Source organism: Strix uralensis, chromosome 1 (assembly GCF_047716275.1).
Source record: "Strix uralensis isolate ZFMK-TIS-50842 chromosome 1, bStrUra1, whole genome shotgun sequence".
Taxonomy (NCBI): domain Eukaryota; kingdom Metazoa; phylum Chordata; class Aves; order Strigiformes; family Strigidae; genus Strix; species Strix uralensis.
The window spans coordinates 73,015,378-73,034,075 of record NC_133972.1 but is presented as its reverse complement, the minus strand read 5'-3'; the positions used below and the strand labels follow the sequence as shown (position 1 = coordinate 73,034,075).

The 18,698-nt window shown below is 36.1% G+C and overlaps 1 protein-coding gene across 1 annotated transcript; it reads right to left on the bottom strand.

Annotated features, from left to right (window-relative positions):
- Positions 1–5,591: 5,591 nt before the first annotated feature.
- PRL (prolactin) lies at positions 5,592–11,708 on the bottom strand. The gene is made up of 5 exons (XM_074892744.1): positions 11,681–11,708; positions 10,008–10,189; positions 9,489–9,596; positions 7,860–8,039; positions 5,592–5,905 (listed from the first exon to the last, which is right to left on the bottom strand). The coding sequence occupies exons 1-5, from the start codon at positions 11,706–11,708 to the stop codon at positions 5,714–5,716; spliced, it is 690 nt and encodes a 229-aa protein (XP_074748845.1). The 3' UTR covers positions 5,592–5,713.
- Between the last annotated feature and the right edge of the window lie 6,990 nt (positions 11,709–18,698).

Here is an 18,698-nt window from a genome sequence, read left to right as displayed (position 1 = left end):
TATTGTTATTTCAATCATCTGGCTAAAGAAAGGGCCTATTGTCATGTATGATTATTGGCCTAATCCTGCAAACCACGTACAGTGCTTTCAAACATGAAGTCAGTAAAGGTAGACACAATAATAGCTATATATATTTCAGGAATTATTTCTACCTTAGCAATAGAGTGAAAAGAAAGACAGAGAGACAAGCTATGTTATATACCAGACTTTGCATACTTTTCCCACTTGTTTGAATTATAAGTAAACAGAGTAGGACCTTGCTGGGAAGAGACCTTTTTTTTTGTTCTGTATTAGTGTACATTAACAGTGACATGGCTGTGGTGTGAGGGTCTAGTAATTCTGATAATACTGTAAAAAATACAATATTCTTTATTAACTTCTGACTTATTTGACACTGAAAGCTGGAGGGACGTAGTCAGCTTGATAGTGAAAAAAGCTCCATCAATAAATGAGAATATTTTTAGAGTTAGTCATTTAATGCACAAACTAATACCTATTCACTGAGTGCACATGCATGTGATGTATTTTGTATTCTGCAAACTCCTTTGCAACATGTATTATATGGTACAAATGATATGAGTTTTATAGCTTCTTTGATATGCTAGAGTGAGTGCTCTTAGCATTTTTGATGACTCACACTGTCACTCATGTGAATTAATAAGTGATCTGAACTCTTCAGTGTAATGAACCCTATCATTTATTAAAAAGGGAAAAGTGTTCCCATAATTAGTGTGGTAATGTTTGACAGGAAAAGTGAATTTTTGAGGGACAACTACTATTAAATGTTGTCAGTAAATACTGTTTATTTTTATGCTTGGCAAAGCACTCTCTGGTAGCAAACTGGATAAAATGTAAAGAAGTGTTTGTTGTAAAAAGTGTTCTTTAACAAATTTTGACTAGTGTCTATGCCATCTTTCTTTAAATGGTTGTGAAATATAAGAATTCCTAGTAAAGGGCTCTGTCCAAGACATCTCCTTAGGACTTTTAGTGAGGCTCAGTGTCAATAGTAAATAGGAAATGAATATTCATCTATCTATATATCAGTACTTCTTGAGCCAGAGACCAAGTCTTTCTGTGACCCTGAAAGTCTTTCTATAACCTCCTTTCACTTAGTTTGTTACCGCTAACATTGTGTACCAAGGAAGAAAACTAAGATGATGTGGACTGGCCAATACTGATATAAAATGTTATCACTCAGTGAAAGAGCTTCAGAACTCCTTCATGAGGAAAGGAACAAAAAGTGATTATATCCTTCAATTCTCTTTTGGACACATGAATTAGAAGGCAGTATGCCATGACAACTTATTCTTCCCAATAAACAAAATGTTAGCATGAGATTCTAGTGCTGCTTGGATGATTAAAAGAACATAAACATGGTGGTACAAAAAAGAATTAGTGACAAAATAAGAAACAGGTTTTGTTTTTTCCCTCGATGTGCAATAAAATTATAGATTGAAAGGCGGGCTCTGTATTTTCCTTTAAAATGACACTGTATTTTCTTTGTGTTTCACAGAATCTGCCTGTGGGACCTTTAAAAGAAAACCAAACCCACAAAAAAATCAGAGAAAATGGGAGAAGTCTCTGAAAATTTTTTTCACTAAAGATAAGGACAGTTTGTACTGCTTTCACCTGTATGGAAAAAAAGATATAGTTCAGAGGATGTTAGGCACCATTACTCATCTGTTTTCATTTCCTTCTCATAGTTGAATACATGAAAGGAAATGAAAAAGAGAAGATGTACATTTTTTAAATATTCAATTATGAGGGGATATATCTATATATAGCCTTAAAATCACAATGATAGTAGATATTGTTGAAATGTTATCAGATAGTCATTGAGTTGTTTGGGGAAAAAAAGTTGGAAAACCATGGCTGACATTCCTACTGTTTTCCAAGACTGATGTTTATTTGAATTTAGCTTCATTCCTAAAGATGGATACGAGCATAAGGAACTTCAAAAGGGTATCATTAGGTTTTAAAAATAGTTTTAAACCTCCTTTTAACACAATATAAATCTATGGACAGTCAGTCTTAAATTTCAATTGAATTGAACATTGAGGCTCAGCTTCAGTCTTCAAGACTTTTCAGTCTTCAAGTAATTTTTTCAGTCTTCAAGTAATTTGCAGGCACAAGTTGTTAAAAGCTTGAGATAGAAATACATATATGTAAATAGCTTTACAGATCAGTAAACCCAGTAATTTCAATGGGAATGTGTATGCCTGTGGTGTTATTCCCATGATTGTAGTATTTGATTTCTATAGTGTATGGATATATACATAAGTATGATTACTGAGTTTACATCTCTGACATAATTTGTTGTTTGTATACATTTCATTTATAATAAGCAGACTCAGTTTAAAATGTAGCCCTCAGAGAATTTCTGTTGTTCAGAAATTAAACTTAGAGGATATGTGTGGTTTCTACATTGTATCCTTTGTTATTAGAATTGTGGATTGCCTTTGAAATAATATTGTGAAGGTAAACTGTATTGTACAGATGAGTTGCTAAATTATGGTTTTTTTTTTTTTTTTTCCTCTGCTAGAAGTTAAACCATTGGAACCTTTTTGTAGGATCTCAAAATTAAAAAAAGAAAAAAAAGAGAAAAGGGTGGTAGAGAGATTATCACATTACTAGTTAAGCAGTTGATTCCAAATTACATACTGTCAGTAAAATCTTCTCTTACTGGCTTTTAAAACCATCCTCAAGATTATTTCTGTTTGCTCCAATGGTTGGATATAGTTCTACAGTCTAGACAAAAGTCATGAATAGCAAGTTAGATTTTTATTTTGCATATCTCTGTTGTTCTGTTGTGTTCAGTGATAAATGCTCTCAGTGATGAATTGATTTGAACTTCATGCCATTTAGATTTGGTGTCACAAGGTCTTATCTTAAATTTAGTGCCATTTATGGAAGCTTGAATATAATTTTCAAAGGGAACAGAACTGAGCCTATATTTCAGCCATGTAGACCTTTCCATTCCTATCACTAAGCAATCTTAAATGAATGGAAGTAAAGAAACCAGCAGAGATTTAAATATGGCCAATTTGGGTATTGAATAAATAATTAGAAAGCTAGTTATCTTGAATGCTGGAAACCTGAAGTAGCCAGAAGTTAATACACTTGGAAAAAAACTCTTATTGATACCAATTTCTTTCACTTAGAAAGAATGTGCTTGTTCTAAATTCAGTTTTCTATAATATAAGAGATTGGCTGTGTAACTATTTTTATTGGATGAAAGACAGTTGCTCAGGTCTTATGAACATGCACTAATTAACAGAATATTTGTGAGATAAGAATGTATTTTTCCTATTAGCAACTGAAAAAAAGAGATTGGCCTATATTGTGGCTTGAACATTGAGTCTGAAGGCGTTGTCCCTGCCAGGGCACTTGACAATGAAGGTGTAGCTTTGAATGTGCTCTTGGGGTTTGATGTCTTTCTGTCTCTTTGACAGCTGTGATGACTCAGAATATTAACCAGATCACTTTTAAATATCCCTTTAGCTAAACAGCTGCAAACCAGATAGCTTTTCAGTTTAGAATCTTTTTTTGTCATTCTTTTCTGTCTGTCTTTATGAAATTAAAAACTCATAATTGTACTAAACCAGGCTATATAATAAAGCCAGTGCATGCAAGTTTTAGACAATTGTTTTAGCTCTGTAATTTTTAAGCGGTTAATGAAAGTCATTGTTTCAGATCTAGTCATGTAAGTGTAAAATTATGAATGTCTGCCCTATTAATCAAGTTGCTTTTGAATTCTAAAGAGATTCTGAGGTAGGAGTTTACTCAGCGAGATATAATCGTTTTTGCAGTTCAATACAGAGTAGTCCTATTATTCATGTTTTCTTTTGAATAAGAACTCACACTGTAATTCTAAGCACTTGTGATAATTACAAGGGATATTTTTTTCTTTTTACCCTTTAAAATGCTTTTTTCCCCATTGGCATTATAACAGAAAATAGAATATTATGATCGGATTAAATTCTAGTCTGGGCACTTGCATTTTGCCTGGCAAATTTTAGCCATTTTCTTCCTTGACTGTGGTGTTGTGCAGCTGTGTGTTGTTAAACCGCTGTTGCATATGCCCCAAGTTTTGTGCATTTCAGAGCTTATGAAAGTTGTCAGTTATGACTGTCCAACAAGGAATTTATTTGCTGTACAGGTGATTTTATATATATTAAAAATAGGCTTAGTATCTACTTATCCAGATAAAGCTTGAGGCAATCAATAATTGAAGACATGAAAAGATTAAAAGGCCATTATATATATATACATAATTAGAAATGCAAGTATCATTACATCCTTATAGACATGGCTAAAATGAGACCTTTCTAACACTTGGTATTATCTAATCTCTTACATAAATACCTATTATGGCTGTGCCTATTCTGTTATGGTAATGAGAGGCTTAAATCCTCAAACCCATCTTCTCTGGTGTTTCACTCTTCCTCCAAGCTGGCTGAACTCTGGAGCAATGCAGCAGGTTTGTCTAATGGGAAGGCAGACCCATGAGGAGCTGACTTGAATTTAAGCTTCTGTTTGCTGAAGCTGTGTGATGGAGCCAAGGCTGAGATTGTTTATGGCTTACAAAGACAGTAGATAGATATGGCTCCAGCTGCTATTTGGCTTCTTACTTGCTGTGTGACTGACTGTAAGCCAGATGTTTTCCAAAGTAGTCAATTGTTTTGGTCCCTCCAATTTTCTGATGTTTAACTGTAGGAAATGAGTGCCCTAAAAATTTTGAGTGTGGTTAGACCCAAAGTGAATGGAGGAGACACTCTGGGTTTAGGACAGCAGACACCTTAGTTCAGTTAGTGCCTTTTCATAGCTTGAAGTTTTCTGAGCATCTGCAACCACCATATCACTTGTGAGGAATGTGAAGGACATGTGGATGTGATATGGATGCCTAGCATTTCCTTTTGGGACCTACTGAAACCTATTGGTTCCTTTACCCTCAGATAGTCACCTCAAACATAATGAACCTTCCTTTGGAAATGCCTCTTTTCCAAATAGTCAGTAGAGATGTAGATATACTTGGATCTCTGTCCTTAAAATTCCAGATGTGTCTTCTCTCTCCATGGACTGCATGGGGAATCAATGGCTACATTAGCCAGGATGGATTTTTTACCTTTCTGTCTTCTACTCAATTTTTGTATAGAATAAAAGCATCAATCCAAGTAGATTGAATTTCAGACTACTTTTAGTTTAGGCTAGTTTAGTGTAATATGTTATTAATCTGCTTTTTGGCATCCCTCAGTTTTTTTCCCCTTTTTTTTGGAGGCAGGGTAAAGAGCAATGGAAGTAAGATATCCTGTCATCAGTAACTGGAGACTGATATCCAAAACGAGAAACTACTGCTACAGGTAAACCATACCAGCTATTTTTCATTCACTGATACCACTCAGTGTTATGTGCTTTTGGATTTAATAACATTTTTATTTGTCTCTGCACGATCTGGTTATCACTGAAATGCTACTAGGTGAGGAGATTAGACAGAAAAGTGTATTGTTGTCATACAAGTAATTTATAACGTTTTAAAACACAAAGATAAATGGTGCTAATAGTTGCAGCCAGAATTCATGCAAACATGCTTGAAGGTTACTGATGATCCCGATACTGTACTGTGTGACTTTTCATAAAGTTTGCAATGCAAAGTGGCAAAGCAACACCACCACCGTGTTGAATGATTTCAGTAAGTGAATAGGGCCGTGAGTACTTAACAATTGCTATCGTGGATTAGGCGGCACTTCAGAAGCTTGAGATAGTTGTCAATTTTGTGGGAATCTCGGCGGAGGCAATGCAGCAGGTTATAAAAGGCAAAGAGTCTGGAGTCCTCATCAGCGAGTTGCAGGGATGGAAGGCCTTCCCACTGAGAGTAAACGTCATTTCCGATCTCACCAGGATGAACCTAAAGACATAGAATGATACTGTAGTAAATGATAGTGAATCTGGCTGGATGTACAACAGAGCATCTAAAATACTGGCTTTGAGGAATGTTAGCTTCTAGCATATGGCTTGTAAAGTGTTTCCTGTTATGGTTCCCACTATTCTGTATAATGTTGTATATCTTCATGCAGATTTTCAATTAATTTGTCATTTTTTTTCAGTTTATTTCCCTAAAGTATATAAAAAGCTTAACTGTGTCAGTAGTGTTTTAAGAGAACTAGTGTGTTAACCAATGTCCTGTGGAATCTGACTTTGCAGAGAAATCAAACCTTCCTTCATGCATGGACTCATCAGTGACATTTCTTTTTGGTTCCCTCCACCTTGGAATCTTTATTAGTGCTTGTTCCTAGAACTTCTTTGTGTGTATCTCCAGCTTTGTTTCGGCCCATCTCTTAGGTGATATCTCTGATACAGGCAGCTTCAAGAACATGTTACCAGATGAATCTCTCAACAATTTTCAGATGTACTGTACCTCAGACTCCATTTAAAAAAAAAAAAAAGCTGAGTGATACAGTGACCTCTAACATTAGGAAGCTATGTGTAGGAAGCTAGTAGTGAGCTAGTATCTGAGGTGAAGATTGGTTTAGGTCTTCTTGTTGGAAAGAGACAATCATTAATTTTCCCTTATCACAGAAATCTACCTTTCATAGGAGGAGGGAAGTCTGTGCTTATTGGTGTTTGTGCGTCTTCCTTATTTCCCACCAGTTGTACTTTGTAAAAGCACATGGGAGAGTATCTGTGGAGCCTCTATCATTCAGTTTAAGCAACAGGCAAAAAAAAGATAGATCTACTATCATTCAAAAGCGTGGTTTGACAGTATTGAATTTGCCAGTCTTGTTTTCAACCTCCTTCTGTAAATAATGTGAATGAGAAGGCAGTGACAAGGTAACTGTAGCAATACCTGACTTCTACTGTTATCTTGGATCCTTGCCTGCACCCTTTTTACACGTGGATATGGGATAGAGATGTATTTGATTACACTGATAAATGCATTTGTGGCCTGGATGGGCTAAGGTTTCTGAGTAAAGAGACACCTAACTGAAAGAGAGAGAGAGAGACCATGAGTGAGCCAGTAGAAAGTGGTCAATACAGTGATGGTGGCACTCTTAATGCTGTTCAACTGTTCAGAGCCTAAGTAAAAGCCAGTAAAGTCAGAACCTCTCGTTAACATCTAGCTTACTGACAGAATGATATATTCAGGGACTAACAGAAGCCCCTTTAAAAATAAACAAGCTAGAGCTGATTTTATTCAGGAAAGCTTTCAATCAGTTACTGATAACACAGGGTATTTGAGTATGGGTTTTGTCAGACAACAGCCTCGTTGTCTAACCTTACAAGCGTAGGAGGAACCAAGACAGAGCCAGAGTTCAGAGGAACCAATATGGTGTGAAAAGAGAAATGAAAGATAGCAGGATTACTTTGCTGTATACTACATCTTTGCAATAGCCCAGACTTCCAGAACAATTTTAAACACAGTATCTATTTCTGAAAACTATACACAATACCTATATGTATATAGATGTATATAAATATGCTAAAACATACATATAAATATATGCATGTGAAAAAACACAGACGCATCCTTAAAAAATCAGGATTGTAAATTCAAAATACTCAAAGACAGAATGATGATTACCAGTCCTGAGGGTTACACCTTCTTTTGAAGCAGGGCTGGGAGTACACTGGATTATGCTATGCCAGTCACATCAGATTGTCTCTTTAGAAATTGCAAGATAGCAGAAGAAAAGAAAGCTGAAAGAAGAAAGCTGAAGAGTTCTCAGATTCAGCTATCTTGGCTCCTTTTTCTTCCTTCACATCGCCTGTTTCCTTTCCTGTTCCAGGTAGGGAAGGTTTATCACTGTATGTGTCTTCCTTATAGCAACAGCCTGGAAGGATGTTAAGAATCTAATACTTACTCGTCCAACTATTTTCTCCATTCCTTCTAGAAGCCGCTTATTTTGTTCTTCAATCTCTACAGCCTTCCAGAGGATGGTGTCTGGAGCTTCTTTGATTCTTTGTACTTCAGAGGCCAGATGGATCAGGGGATCATTCCAGGAGCGCAGCACTCCCAGTATTAAGTTCAGTAGGTCTTCATGCTGCTCACCCACATTAAGAAAAGGCAGTTAAAATAAGAAGGCTAAATGCTGTCAGTATTAGGAGGCATTTAGAGCAATGTCCTCAGACATCGTGATTTAGGAACTTATTCCAGGACTTACCACTGAATGTGCCCTATAGCCCTGTCTTAGATATCTCTGTGCAATTGCGTTTTTGAAGTTTGTCGTTGTCATCATGTTTTATGATATTATCACAAGTAGTTACAGTATTGTAATGGAAAATATCATTAAACCCTCTCCACATTAAAATCTAGCAAGCACAGCTGTGTTTCACCTCTGTGAAAAAAACAGAACTCCTTCTCTGATTTTTGATGAAAATTTTAAAATCCAATTACTTTTTTAAAAAAAGTTTAGTACTGAATGGAAGGTGCACATTATGGTAAACCCCTAAATAGCTTTTATTGCCTCTACATAAATCATCTGTCCTCCCCTTTGAACAGTGGTTCTTCCAGCAATAGCTCTTTGGTTTTAAAAATTGTCCTTTCTTGTGGGCAATAAAAAATCCATAAAGCTTATGGTTATGGTAGTAGTCAACCATTTCTTCTTTGTTAGGTGCACTACAACTGAACACAACCAGACTAGTTATGTACCCAGGGCTGTGAATTCTATTGCTCCCAATAAAATTTCTGAATGACATACTGGGAAGATGACGATACTGGGATTGCAAGGATATCACCACCATGAAACCGATAAAGATTTCTCCCTGGCACACCCCCATTCATACACCCGTGCTTATTTTTTTTCTCCAGAGTATTTTCAAATTGTATCTGTGAGCAGAGGCTGAACAAGGCTACCTTCATCTTCCCTTAGGTTTATAATTATTAAATTGACATATGTAGCATTTCTCTTCACAAGTATTTTTCAGTATTTTGCACTCGACTCTGTATTTTGATGATGGTGTGACCACTTTTGCCTACTGGTAACAGCAAGAATATCTGTTTAGCATTTGTTTAGTAATGTCAGTGTTTTCAGTTACTGGAAAACTATTTACCTCTGCTTATATACAGTATTCACTATATAGCCAATGTATTTTTATGTTTGTTAATATAATAATTGTCTATAAGGTGCTTTAAGATAATGTTCAAAGATTGTAGTGTTCTCAGTACTGTACAAACATGGTAACTGACATTGCTCCATGAGGTTATATTGTAACTGGAAATAAGATGCAATGACTGAATGTAACATACAGGAAAAGGAAGGGAAGATGAAAGTTACTGGTACTTATATATTGTGTACAGTCTGTAACTTAGTATCAGCAAATGTTAAACCAACTTTTCTTGGATTTTTGGTAGCTTCCTCTTACTGGCTTTTTATTCTGATTGAGCTGATTTCCCTCTCTCTGTGTCTGCTGCCTCTTTATTCCTTAACCCTCCCTCTTCTCCCTCTCCCCCACTTTATCTCACTCTGAATGACATTAGAAATGGGACTTACATGAATCTGCTGAGCTTGCTCCTTATCTTCAGGAGTAGTTAAGGAGGAAGTGTGGCAGCCATTAACAGCTTTTGTAATAAAACCCCGGCCCTGAGCATAGCGTTCATCCTGAAGACCAGAAAGGACAGGCATTATTGAGACAGAGAAGTAAGAAGAGCTTCAATTCAATCACTGTATTAACTAATTGCTGTTCCATTGCTTTTATCACTGTTTTTATGCTGTAAAGGTCAAAAGGTTCTGGTGAGTCTTTAGAGTGAAACTGCCACCCAGCAAACACAAACTTGTCTCACAGATAAAGAATGATGGGAAAATGGTGTCTTTTAATAGAAGTGTTGGGGATCTTAACAATGGTCAGCACTAGACACAGATTTGGTCACCACTGACATTGTCAGTGTCTGTGCAGCGGTCATATTTGTTTACTTCTTGAAGGATTTCATATGTTAACGTGTGTTTGTGCTTAAAAAGTATTAAATTACATTTTTATATTTTCTTGCTCTCAGGAAAAGGCAGAGTACTTACAAATTCATTGAATATTTCTGAAGAGAGGAAGTGGATGTAGTGTGAAAGTTTAACTGCTCGGTCAAAAAGTTCCCCAAGGGAAACTTGGCAATTGACAGATCCATTGGGGCAGATTGGCAAGGAGGTCACTCCTTCCTTTGTCAGGAGCATGTTGGACACCAGAAGGACCACCAGCAACAAGCCTGTTCAGGTTTGAAACAAACCAAAATGGCATTACATTGACTTGTATGTGCATTTAGAAGTAGCTGTCAGAGCCAGATGCTGGGTGATTTTGGCTGTGATGTCACATGGCTCAGAGTACCCTCTGTACTTGCTGCTGAAAATCAGTGGAAGGAAGCACTGTAATTCTATTACCCTATCTCCCCTCCATCATCCTCACTGTATAGCAGAGTCTGCTACAGAGTTTGAGGAATCAAGATAACCTGTGTTGCAGCATACACTGTATTCTGAAGTCTCTTACTATTGTGCCTGACTTTATTACCTAGTTATAAATGGAAGAAAAAAAATCAAACTTCTTCACAGTGTAAATATAGATACATAATTATATTTGCACAGACATAGAAGTTTGGAGAATAGATTGGTCTTTTTTTTCTTTTTTTCTCCTCCTCCTCCTCCTTTTTTTCTTTGCAAACATTTGGAGTTTAAATTAATTTTGTGGGAGGGTGATTAGGTCACTCTCTTAAGGTTTTGATTGCCCTGGGAGTTCCTTCATAAGATTTCCAGCAGCTGTGCTGCTTTGCTGTTTAAAATTTAACCCTAAATTGTCTACTGCTAAGAAATCAGAGAGAACTTTTGTCTTTTCTCCTGAGCTTCTGAAACTGATGTAGAGGACTTCTCATTATCTAAAACACAAAACTTCATCTGTTTAAGACTTTTAATATTAACAGAGTAAAGTTTTCTATTCAGTGAAATAAAATATGTGCAGAAAAACAATGGAAGAAAATCAAGAGCAAATATTTGGTAAATGAACTTACTTATTCAAAGAACACTGTTCTGTGCTCTGAGAGTTTTAGTTCTGGAAATTGGCCTGCTACCTTTATTGTTTCACTAGACTTATTTTAAACACTAAATTAAAGTGTACTCTGTAAATCAGCAGAACTGTCCCTAATGTTATCATGTGATAACTTTCTTTCTAGCTCTAAATTCAAGAAAAGTGCATTTACAGAATATTGAAGTAAGCCTTCCTTCTCCCTCATGAACAAGCTGCAGTTAAGAAAGTACTCTGGGGAATAATTCTATGAATAAGAAAACTTGAGACTTGTTGTCTTAGAAGTCAAAGATGGTTATGAAAACATTCACTTCAAAATTAGTACATCACTTCTAGACTTGTGGATAATGACTTTTGGTCATTGCCTTCTGAGTGGTGTAGCAAAGCAGTCTGGATCCAGTCTTTTGGGTGCAGGTGTCACATCCCTCAAACCAATTTTCTATGACAATGCTCAATGCAAAGGTAGTCTTAGGAGATAAAATACTGAGTAAAAAAGGGATCCAGCTGCCTTCTAATTCCAAGCTTTGGACACTAAACATTTGAGGTGGAGGCAGGTCTCACTATTACTGAAGAATTGGCTGGAAGACCTCAGTTTTTAGAGCTGTTACATTTCAGTTACTTCCTAATTCAATCTGAATTTAAAGAAATATAAACTTTATCAGCAAGTGCATGGCAAAAGTCTTACCTTTCAGTGAAGCCCCCTTGTTTCTCATGGTAGGGGTCCTGTCTGATGACTTGCCTTACCAGAAAGAAGCCTCAGTACTTGCTCTTATTCTCTGCACCTGCCACTTTTATATACACCATCTAGGGTCCATTTTGCATACATTCAGCAGGTCGTGGAGTTTACCTCGATAATTACAAACATCAAAATGCCTTTCTTCCACATTCATATTCAGTATTTTTTGGTTTTTTATTTTTAACTGTGAGAGGGAATTTCATTAACAAGTTCAGCTGTGGGATCCTAAGTATGGCTGGATGAAGAGAGTGCCAAAATTTTGCTCTGAATGAGGTGCAAATGCCAGTGATCCTAGAAAGCTCCAGTTGTCAATTCTGAAACAGGTAACCTCAGTGTTTCTAGTCTGCTGTCCCCCCTCCCCAAAAGCATCTTCTCATCCTTCCTTGTTTCTTCAGCCATCCAATCTTGCTTATGTTAAAATTCTGGCTAGTTGTGGGAGGCAAAAAATATTTTGCAATGTCCACAGTGAGAGAAACAGCATAAATTGTACTGAAATTTATCCAGATAAAGGGAACGGAGGCTCCTGAAAAGACAGGCCACTATCTGTAAAATTATAGATACAAAATTCTGGGTATATATCTCCATACAGTTAAAAAAGATATTACACAGGACAAATTGTGATATAACTGATCCGCAGTCTGAGAGACGGTTAGAGAAATGGGGCCAGTTCTTATATTAAAAAAGTAATAATTTGCAATAATCGAAGAGGAAGAAGTTGTATGTTTATCGTTTACTCACAAATGTTTCATGAACAAGTCAACATTATTGAAAAAAAACCCCAAAACTCTACAAAACCATGAGACTGTTTTGTATACTTGAAAACTCTCTACGTAAAAGATGGGCTTTTCCACCATACACAAATCATATGCTGTCGTAATCAGTGGGATTTGTTTCTAGGTCTGATGTGTCTGTGGTAATCCACAAACTAGCCTCAGCAGGTTGGCCCCGTTTTCTTTTGTGTGAGGCTCATCTGTATGAATATGTTAGCAAATGTGTAATCGCTCATCTGTTTCTCAGGTCCATTTACCCATGAAAAGACTTTCCAAATTAGATGATTATAATGAATAAGGTATACAGTGTTAATGAATTTTCTTGCCTTTAGACAACTTGTTCTGTACTTGTGGAACAGGTACATATGTAACCCTGAATCCATTATTTCATAACTATGACATGATTCTTGAAGCAATGATAAACAAGGCAGAAGAAAGGTAGAGCATTTAGGGGGTAAACCATGGAAAGCATCCCTTGGGAAGGCATAAAAGGAGATGCTTCATCAATAAACCAGAACCGGTAGCAAGTGGTCTACATCTGCTAAGTTCTAGGATGATTGCTAGAACAGTTTGTTCTGCTTAGAGGCTGGATCTTGTTTGGAAATTGAGGCCCTGCTCAGTAAATGAAGCAGTTGTTGCCTGCAGCGGGGAAAAGTGGCAATCTGAAAAAGGCAGTGAAATTAGAATAGGGCGACAGCCAGAACTGAAGAATGGATGGTAGAAAAACAGCTGTATTCTAAACCACAGCCACATGGCTTATGATCTTGATTTAATTGTTTCATTTGAAAATCTTCCCCAATAAGATTGCAACTGAGCTTGAAAAATCCTGGTATAACATTAGAAGAGCCCTGTGAATAAGAGGAGTGAGCACTTCTCAACCCACCATTTGCTCTTTCCTTTACTAGTCTACTTTTCTTGGCATTTTGCGGGGTTGGTAGTGATGCCAAAATAAGGCACACAATTAATATTAGGGACTAGGTAACAGAGGAAGATATTCACAAGGGCAGCAGGTAAAGTCCCTAGGTTCCCTTTACCATTATTGGAGAGGGAAGTTTCTCTCAGGCCCCTGACAGCATCAGCTAAAGTCAGGAACCTTCAAGAAGAGCCTCTCTTGCTGTATAAGGGTAGACAAGCACCTTAAATGTAGATCATAGGAAAGTGGTTTATTTGAAACCATTGCATGATGTTTTAGTTAAAACATTCTACAACAAAATAATACACTTTTGCTTTTCTCTTGCACCTTTCATCCTGAAATCCTCAAATACTTTACAAACATGAATGGATTGAAATTGTCAGCAATTGAGAATCATTGGCAGAAGGAGAGAAGAAACTCTCTGTGAAGTAGATAAGTATAAAGGTAAAGTCTTTTTATCAGGTGTGAGAACTGACGTAGAAGTTAAGATGTTTATTTGTGGCTGCACAGGAAATCTTTGGGAAAAAAAACCCCAAAATTCCTGATTCCTAGACCTGCACTTTAAGTGAAGACCATAATTTCTTACTAGTACCAGAAAGAAAACAAAGGTGAGAGAAGAGAAAGGAGAGAAAAAGTTACAATAACCTGAAATAAATAGGTCAAAATATTAATTTTCTTCTATAAATTAGGAATTTAGGGTTCTATTTAAAGGTTGAGAAAAACTTGAAAGTAGCTGAAAATGCTCCCCTCTGGCTCTTGGAAGTGGCCTGGGTTTATATCCTCCCAAGAAGTAATATGGAATTTGGCATCCTGTTTTCTCTGACTGTTAACTTTGGTAAAGGAAGCTGATCCTAGCCCCTAATAACCTCCTCATTCTGACAGTAGCTCAGGACACCACTGTAAATAGCTGGACAACCATCAGTACGGAGGGGAAGGCTCCTGGAACAACTTGAGGAATTAAACACGGCTGTGATTAACAGTATGCTTCCATCTCCCTTTGTCTTTCACTTTTGCCTTAGGAATTTAATTGAATTACTACTTTTTTTTTTTTTTTTTTTTTCCAGAAAAAAATGTATCGCATTCCTTTTATCTTCAAGAGCTTTTCTGGAAGTAAAATTAGTAGATTGTTACCTCCCAGTGTAAACAATATGCCAAAAGAAGGGCTTACTGTATGCAGACTTTATTATATAGCTTTCAGCTCATTACTCATGCTTCATAGGCATTACAAGTGATGTATCAATATTACTGATAACAGCATTTAGTACTCATTTCTCAATAATCTTATCTTTCCACCTCATATCAGGTTGCAGACCATGAGTTAGACTGTCACATTTTGATTAAGAACTATTGATCAGTACTGGAAGATCAAATATTCCTATACCATTTTATTTTATTTAAAGATTTTGAGATATGCAAAGTGTTGTGTCTGATTGATAGCTACCACAGAGGAATGAAAAATCTTTTCTAGTAGAATAGTTCTTGGCAAGAAAACTTATTTAAGTAGGTAAGTCGAAGACTGGGTAATATCACTTAATTTTGTCTTTTACTTACCTGGAAGTATCTGTATTTAGTAACAGAACATGCAGAAGCTTGAAATGTCAAATTTTTGGCTATGTTTTTAAAAGATGATCCCCAAGTTTTGTATGCAGATGATTGAGCATGCAAAAGTGAATGTGCAGAAAAATATGTGATCTGATTGTCTGACTCTTCAATGAAACAAAAGGTTTTGTGTGTTCCTATTTTGCATACTGAAAATATAGTTGTTCTTGTCTTCCTTTTATAGAATAGTTTACAAAGTTATCCAGTCAACTTCATTTAATGGTTGGCTTTGGAAAGATACAAAACTATTTAATCTGGATCAAAAACAAATCCTAAGAGCACTTTATCTTTTCAAACATGTGGAAAATACATTTTGAGGAGTAATATAAACAGAATATTTTTTCAATCTCAGTAGTTTCAAATGACAAATATTTTGTCTTTCTGATCACTCCCTATAATGTCCATGAAACTTTTGTGCAAAATTCAAGTGATTTTCTAGGATTCTGTAAAACAAGGACTCTTCCTCCCTGTCTTCTTCATATAGGGAACAGGAGAATTTAAAAAGCATTCTCTAAAAAAACAGCAAAATGGGGATTGAGTACTTTTTTAGTGTAATCTCTGCACGAAGGCTGGTAAAAAATAGATAAGAACATAAGGGAAAATGATTCCATATGGAGAAAAAAAGTAGAAATCTTTGGGAGATTTTCAGTTTACTTTTAATTTAAGTACCAGTGTGGTTTCATACAATTTCAGAAGTAGACATAAAAATAAAATGGCAGAACATGTTTCAAAAGTCATTTATCAACATTGCCACTATGATGACATATGCCCAAGTGCACTGTGAAATATTGAGTGTGAATCCCAAGTAGAATTCCAGCTAAGGATAGCAAAAAAAACCAGGGGAATTTGCAAAGAACGGAGTAAAAGCTAGCTAGTATATATTGGTCCTCATACTTGAAGTTGTTTGAAGCCTGTGGCTCTGTGTTCACTAATGCTGTATCTGTGTGTTATCAAATAACCTGGCAGTATAAATTTGATCTGGAACACACATAACTGCATTATGGCACTTCAGCTGAATTATTGAGAGACCACATTATGGTACTTATCCTGGCCTGATACTTGATACCAGATTTGTCTGACTGGTGGAGGTTGGATGTTAATGATCTGACATCTGCTAGGACAAAGATGTCCTACAAAACTTTTTGTATAAATGTGAAGCAGGAGAGTGAGCCTATGCTGGTTCAGCATTTTACGTCAAATGTCTGCAATATTATTTATCCTATAGCTTAAATCCAATTTTCATTTTCAGAATTTGAAAACTAGTGATTTTAAAAATAAAGACAAATAAGGGGAATCTCTATGCTCCAAAAAATCTTTAGAATGGATTTGTGGGAGCACTGCTGTACAGTTGAGGATTTGAGCAGTTGTGACAGCTTCTTCTGTCTATCCAGTTTGAGTCTTACTCTACTTCTGGGATGATGGGATTACATACTGGGCCACAGCTGGCTTGATTTCTGAAGTAAGTCACAGCCCAATCCAACTGGAGAAGTATTACAAGTATGTAAGTATTTGCACACTTTGACCTATAAGATGCACTTACTGCTATAAAAATATCACTGAAATGCTCTTAGCTATAGAAAAAAGTATGCTTGATTCTGAGACATACTGAACCAGAGGCTGAAGACCTAGCAGTTTAAATGGTTTGCATGTTATTTGCTTATTTTCCCATACATTTTCTTTTATCTCTGATTTATTTCCTTGACAATGTTCTGCTACAATCAGTAAGTTATTCTTCATAAAATCCTGATTTCAGCTGATCATTCTTCAGGATAAAGTAGAATGAGTTTCAAGAATTTACTTAGAGTAGGCATGCCACAGTGGAATTTACTAGTGGACTGGGTAATTATTGGTATTTTTTAAAGTATTATATTTGTGTAACACACTTTTAATAAAAGGTAATAAACAGTCAAATTGCCATCAGAAGCTGCAATTTTCCTGCTGACAAGTGCGGAATAGGAGAAATAGGAACCTGGTTTAAATATTTGCGTATTTTTTATTCTATGGATAAACGCATCACTGGAAAAACATTTCTCTAAGTGCTTTGTGGAACTAGAGTCTGTCAAAGTAGGAGGACTTTTTTTTTTTTAAATTACAAATACTCTGAAGAGAGCACTGAAGTGTGCACAGGCATTCTGAGTGCATTTCAATAGCTAGGTATTTCCAAGGGTTGTGGTAAATATGCTTCTGTTTTAGCATGCCGTGTTTGATTTTACTAATATATAGTATCCCGAAATGGCAAATGGAGATTTTTGCACCCTGTGCTTTAGACAAAGTGCATCTTCGTGAAGATGCATTTTACCTCCTTATGTGAAATACTCTTTGGTCAGATAATTTCTGATATGTACGTAAGGATTGAATGGAGAGGAAAAGGTGAGTAGAAAGATTTTTTGGGGGGTGTAGTATTTAGCTGAAAGCTAAGTAGCAGGCAGAGATCAATGCTGACATTCTTGCTTCTTTGGGAGGATCTCACTTTTAGCTGTGTACTTGTCAGAGGGAGGAATGCATATTGCTGCTCAAAATTCTCCATTTCATAATGGAATAGAAATGATACTGAAACAATGTGACCTTTACTTAATTGTCTTTAAGGAAGTATTCAATGTCAGAGGTTTCTCTTACTGATTCCAAAACCTAACGCATTTTCTTCTCTTCATTTGTTTCTGTCTCTAAACCTAATACATAAATAAAAATAAATAATTTAAAATACTGAATGGATGAGATGTATGTGTATTGGGCATTTCCTGACCCATAGGAAATTTGGAACCTCAAATCTTGTTTATTATCTCATTAGAACCATTTTTCTAATCTACCACATTTTTTAGATATTTTAATTAAACTTGTCATATTTATTCAACCCAGGCTAGAAGTTAATATCGACATAGGTTTTTGGAAGACACATGAAGTTGCTTTAGTAAAATGCATTCACCTCCTTCCTAAAGGTAAAATCTTTTTTTGGGGGGAGAAAATGTGAAAGGAGTTATTCTGTGACTATATTCTGTGCTATTAAAAAGAAATCTATGCACAATGTGAAAAGTGCATAGAAATGCATACAGATACATACAGCAGGCACAGCCCGTAGTATGTTCTGTGCAGAGGTTGTCAGCTCTCCCAAGTTATCCGATAGGATTCTCTTATACCTTAAATACTTACAAATGATAGCTATATTTGACATCCAGTAATATAAGCCAATAAGTAATAAATTATTGTTAATAAAAATTAAAACAGCTGAAGAGTTTGAAGTAAACATTTTTAAACAGAAATAGGAAAAACTATAGTCAAGAAAACTTTTTGATAGTGAACATTGCTAACCACTCCTTAAAAGGTCAAATACATTAAATTGCACACCTGCAGCACATTTGTATGTTTAAAAATTCATTAAAAAAATATTGAAGGTGTATTTCTGTTCAATCTCTTCTCTAATGAATATATTTGCATTTGATCACAGCTTTTCTCCTTTAGAGCTTTCTTCCTCATTTCCTAAGTCCTCAATCTGTAACCTGATCTTGTGGGATTTACAAAGCTGAGGCCAAAATCATCATGGAAATGTGATGACATTGCCATTATCGGAAGTGCCCAGTCATTATAAATGACTGACATGGTATAGCTTCGTGACTGAGCAAGAGCAGTAATATCAGATATGCTGTGTGACTTGTTACATTAGCCATAGGTTTAGCGTAGGCAGGAAGAG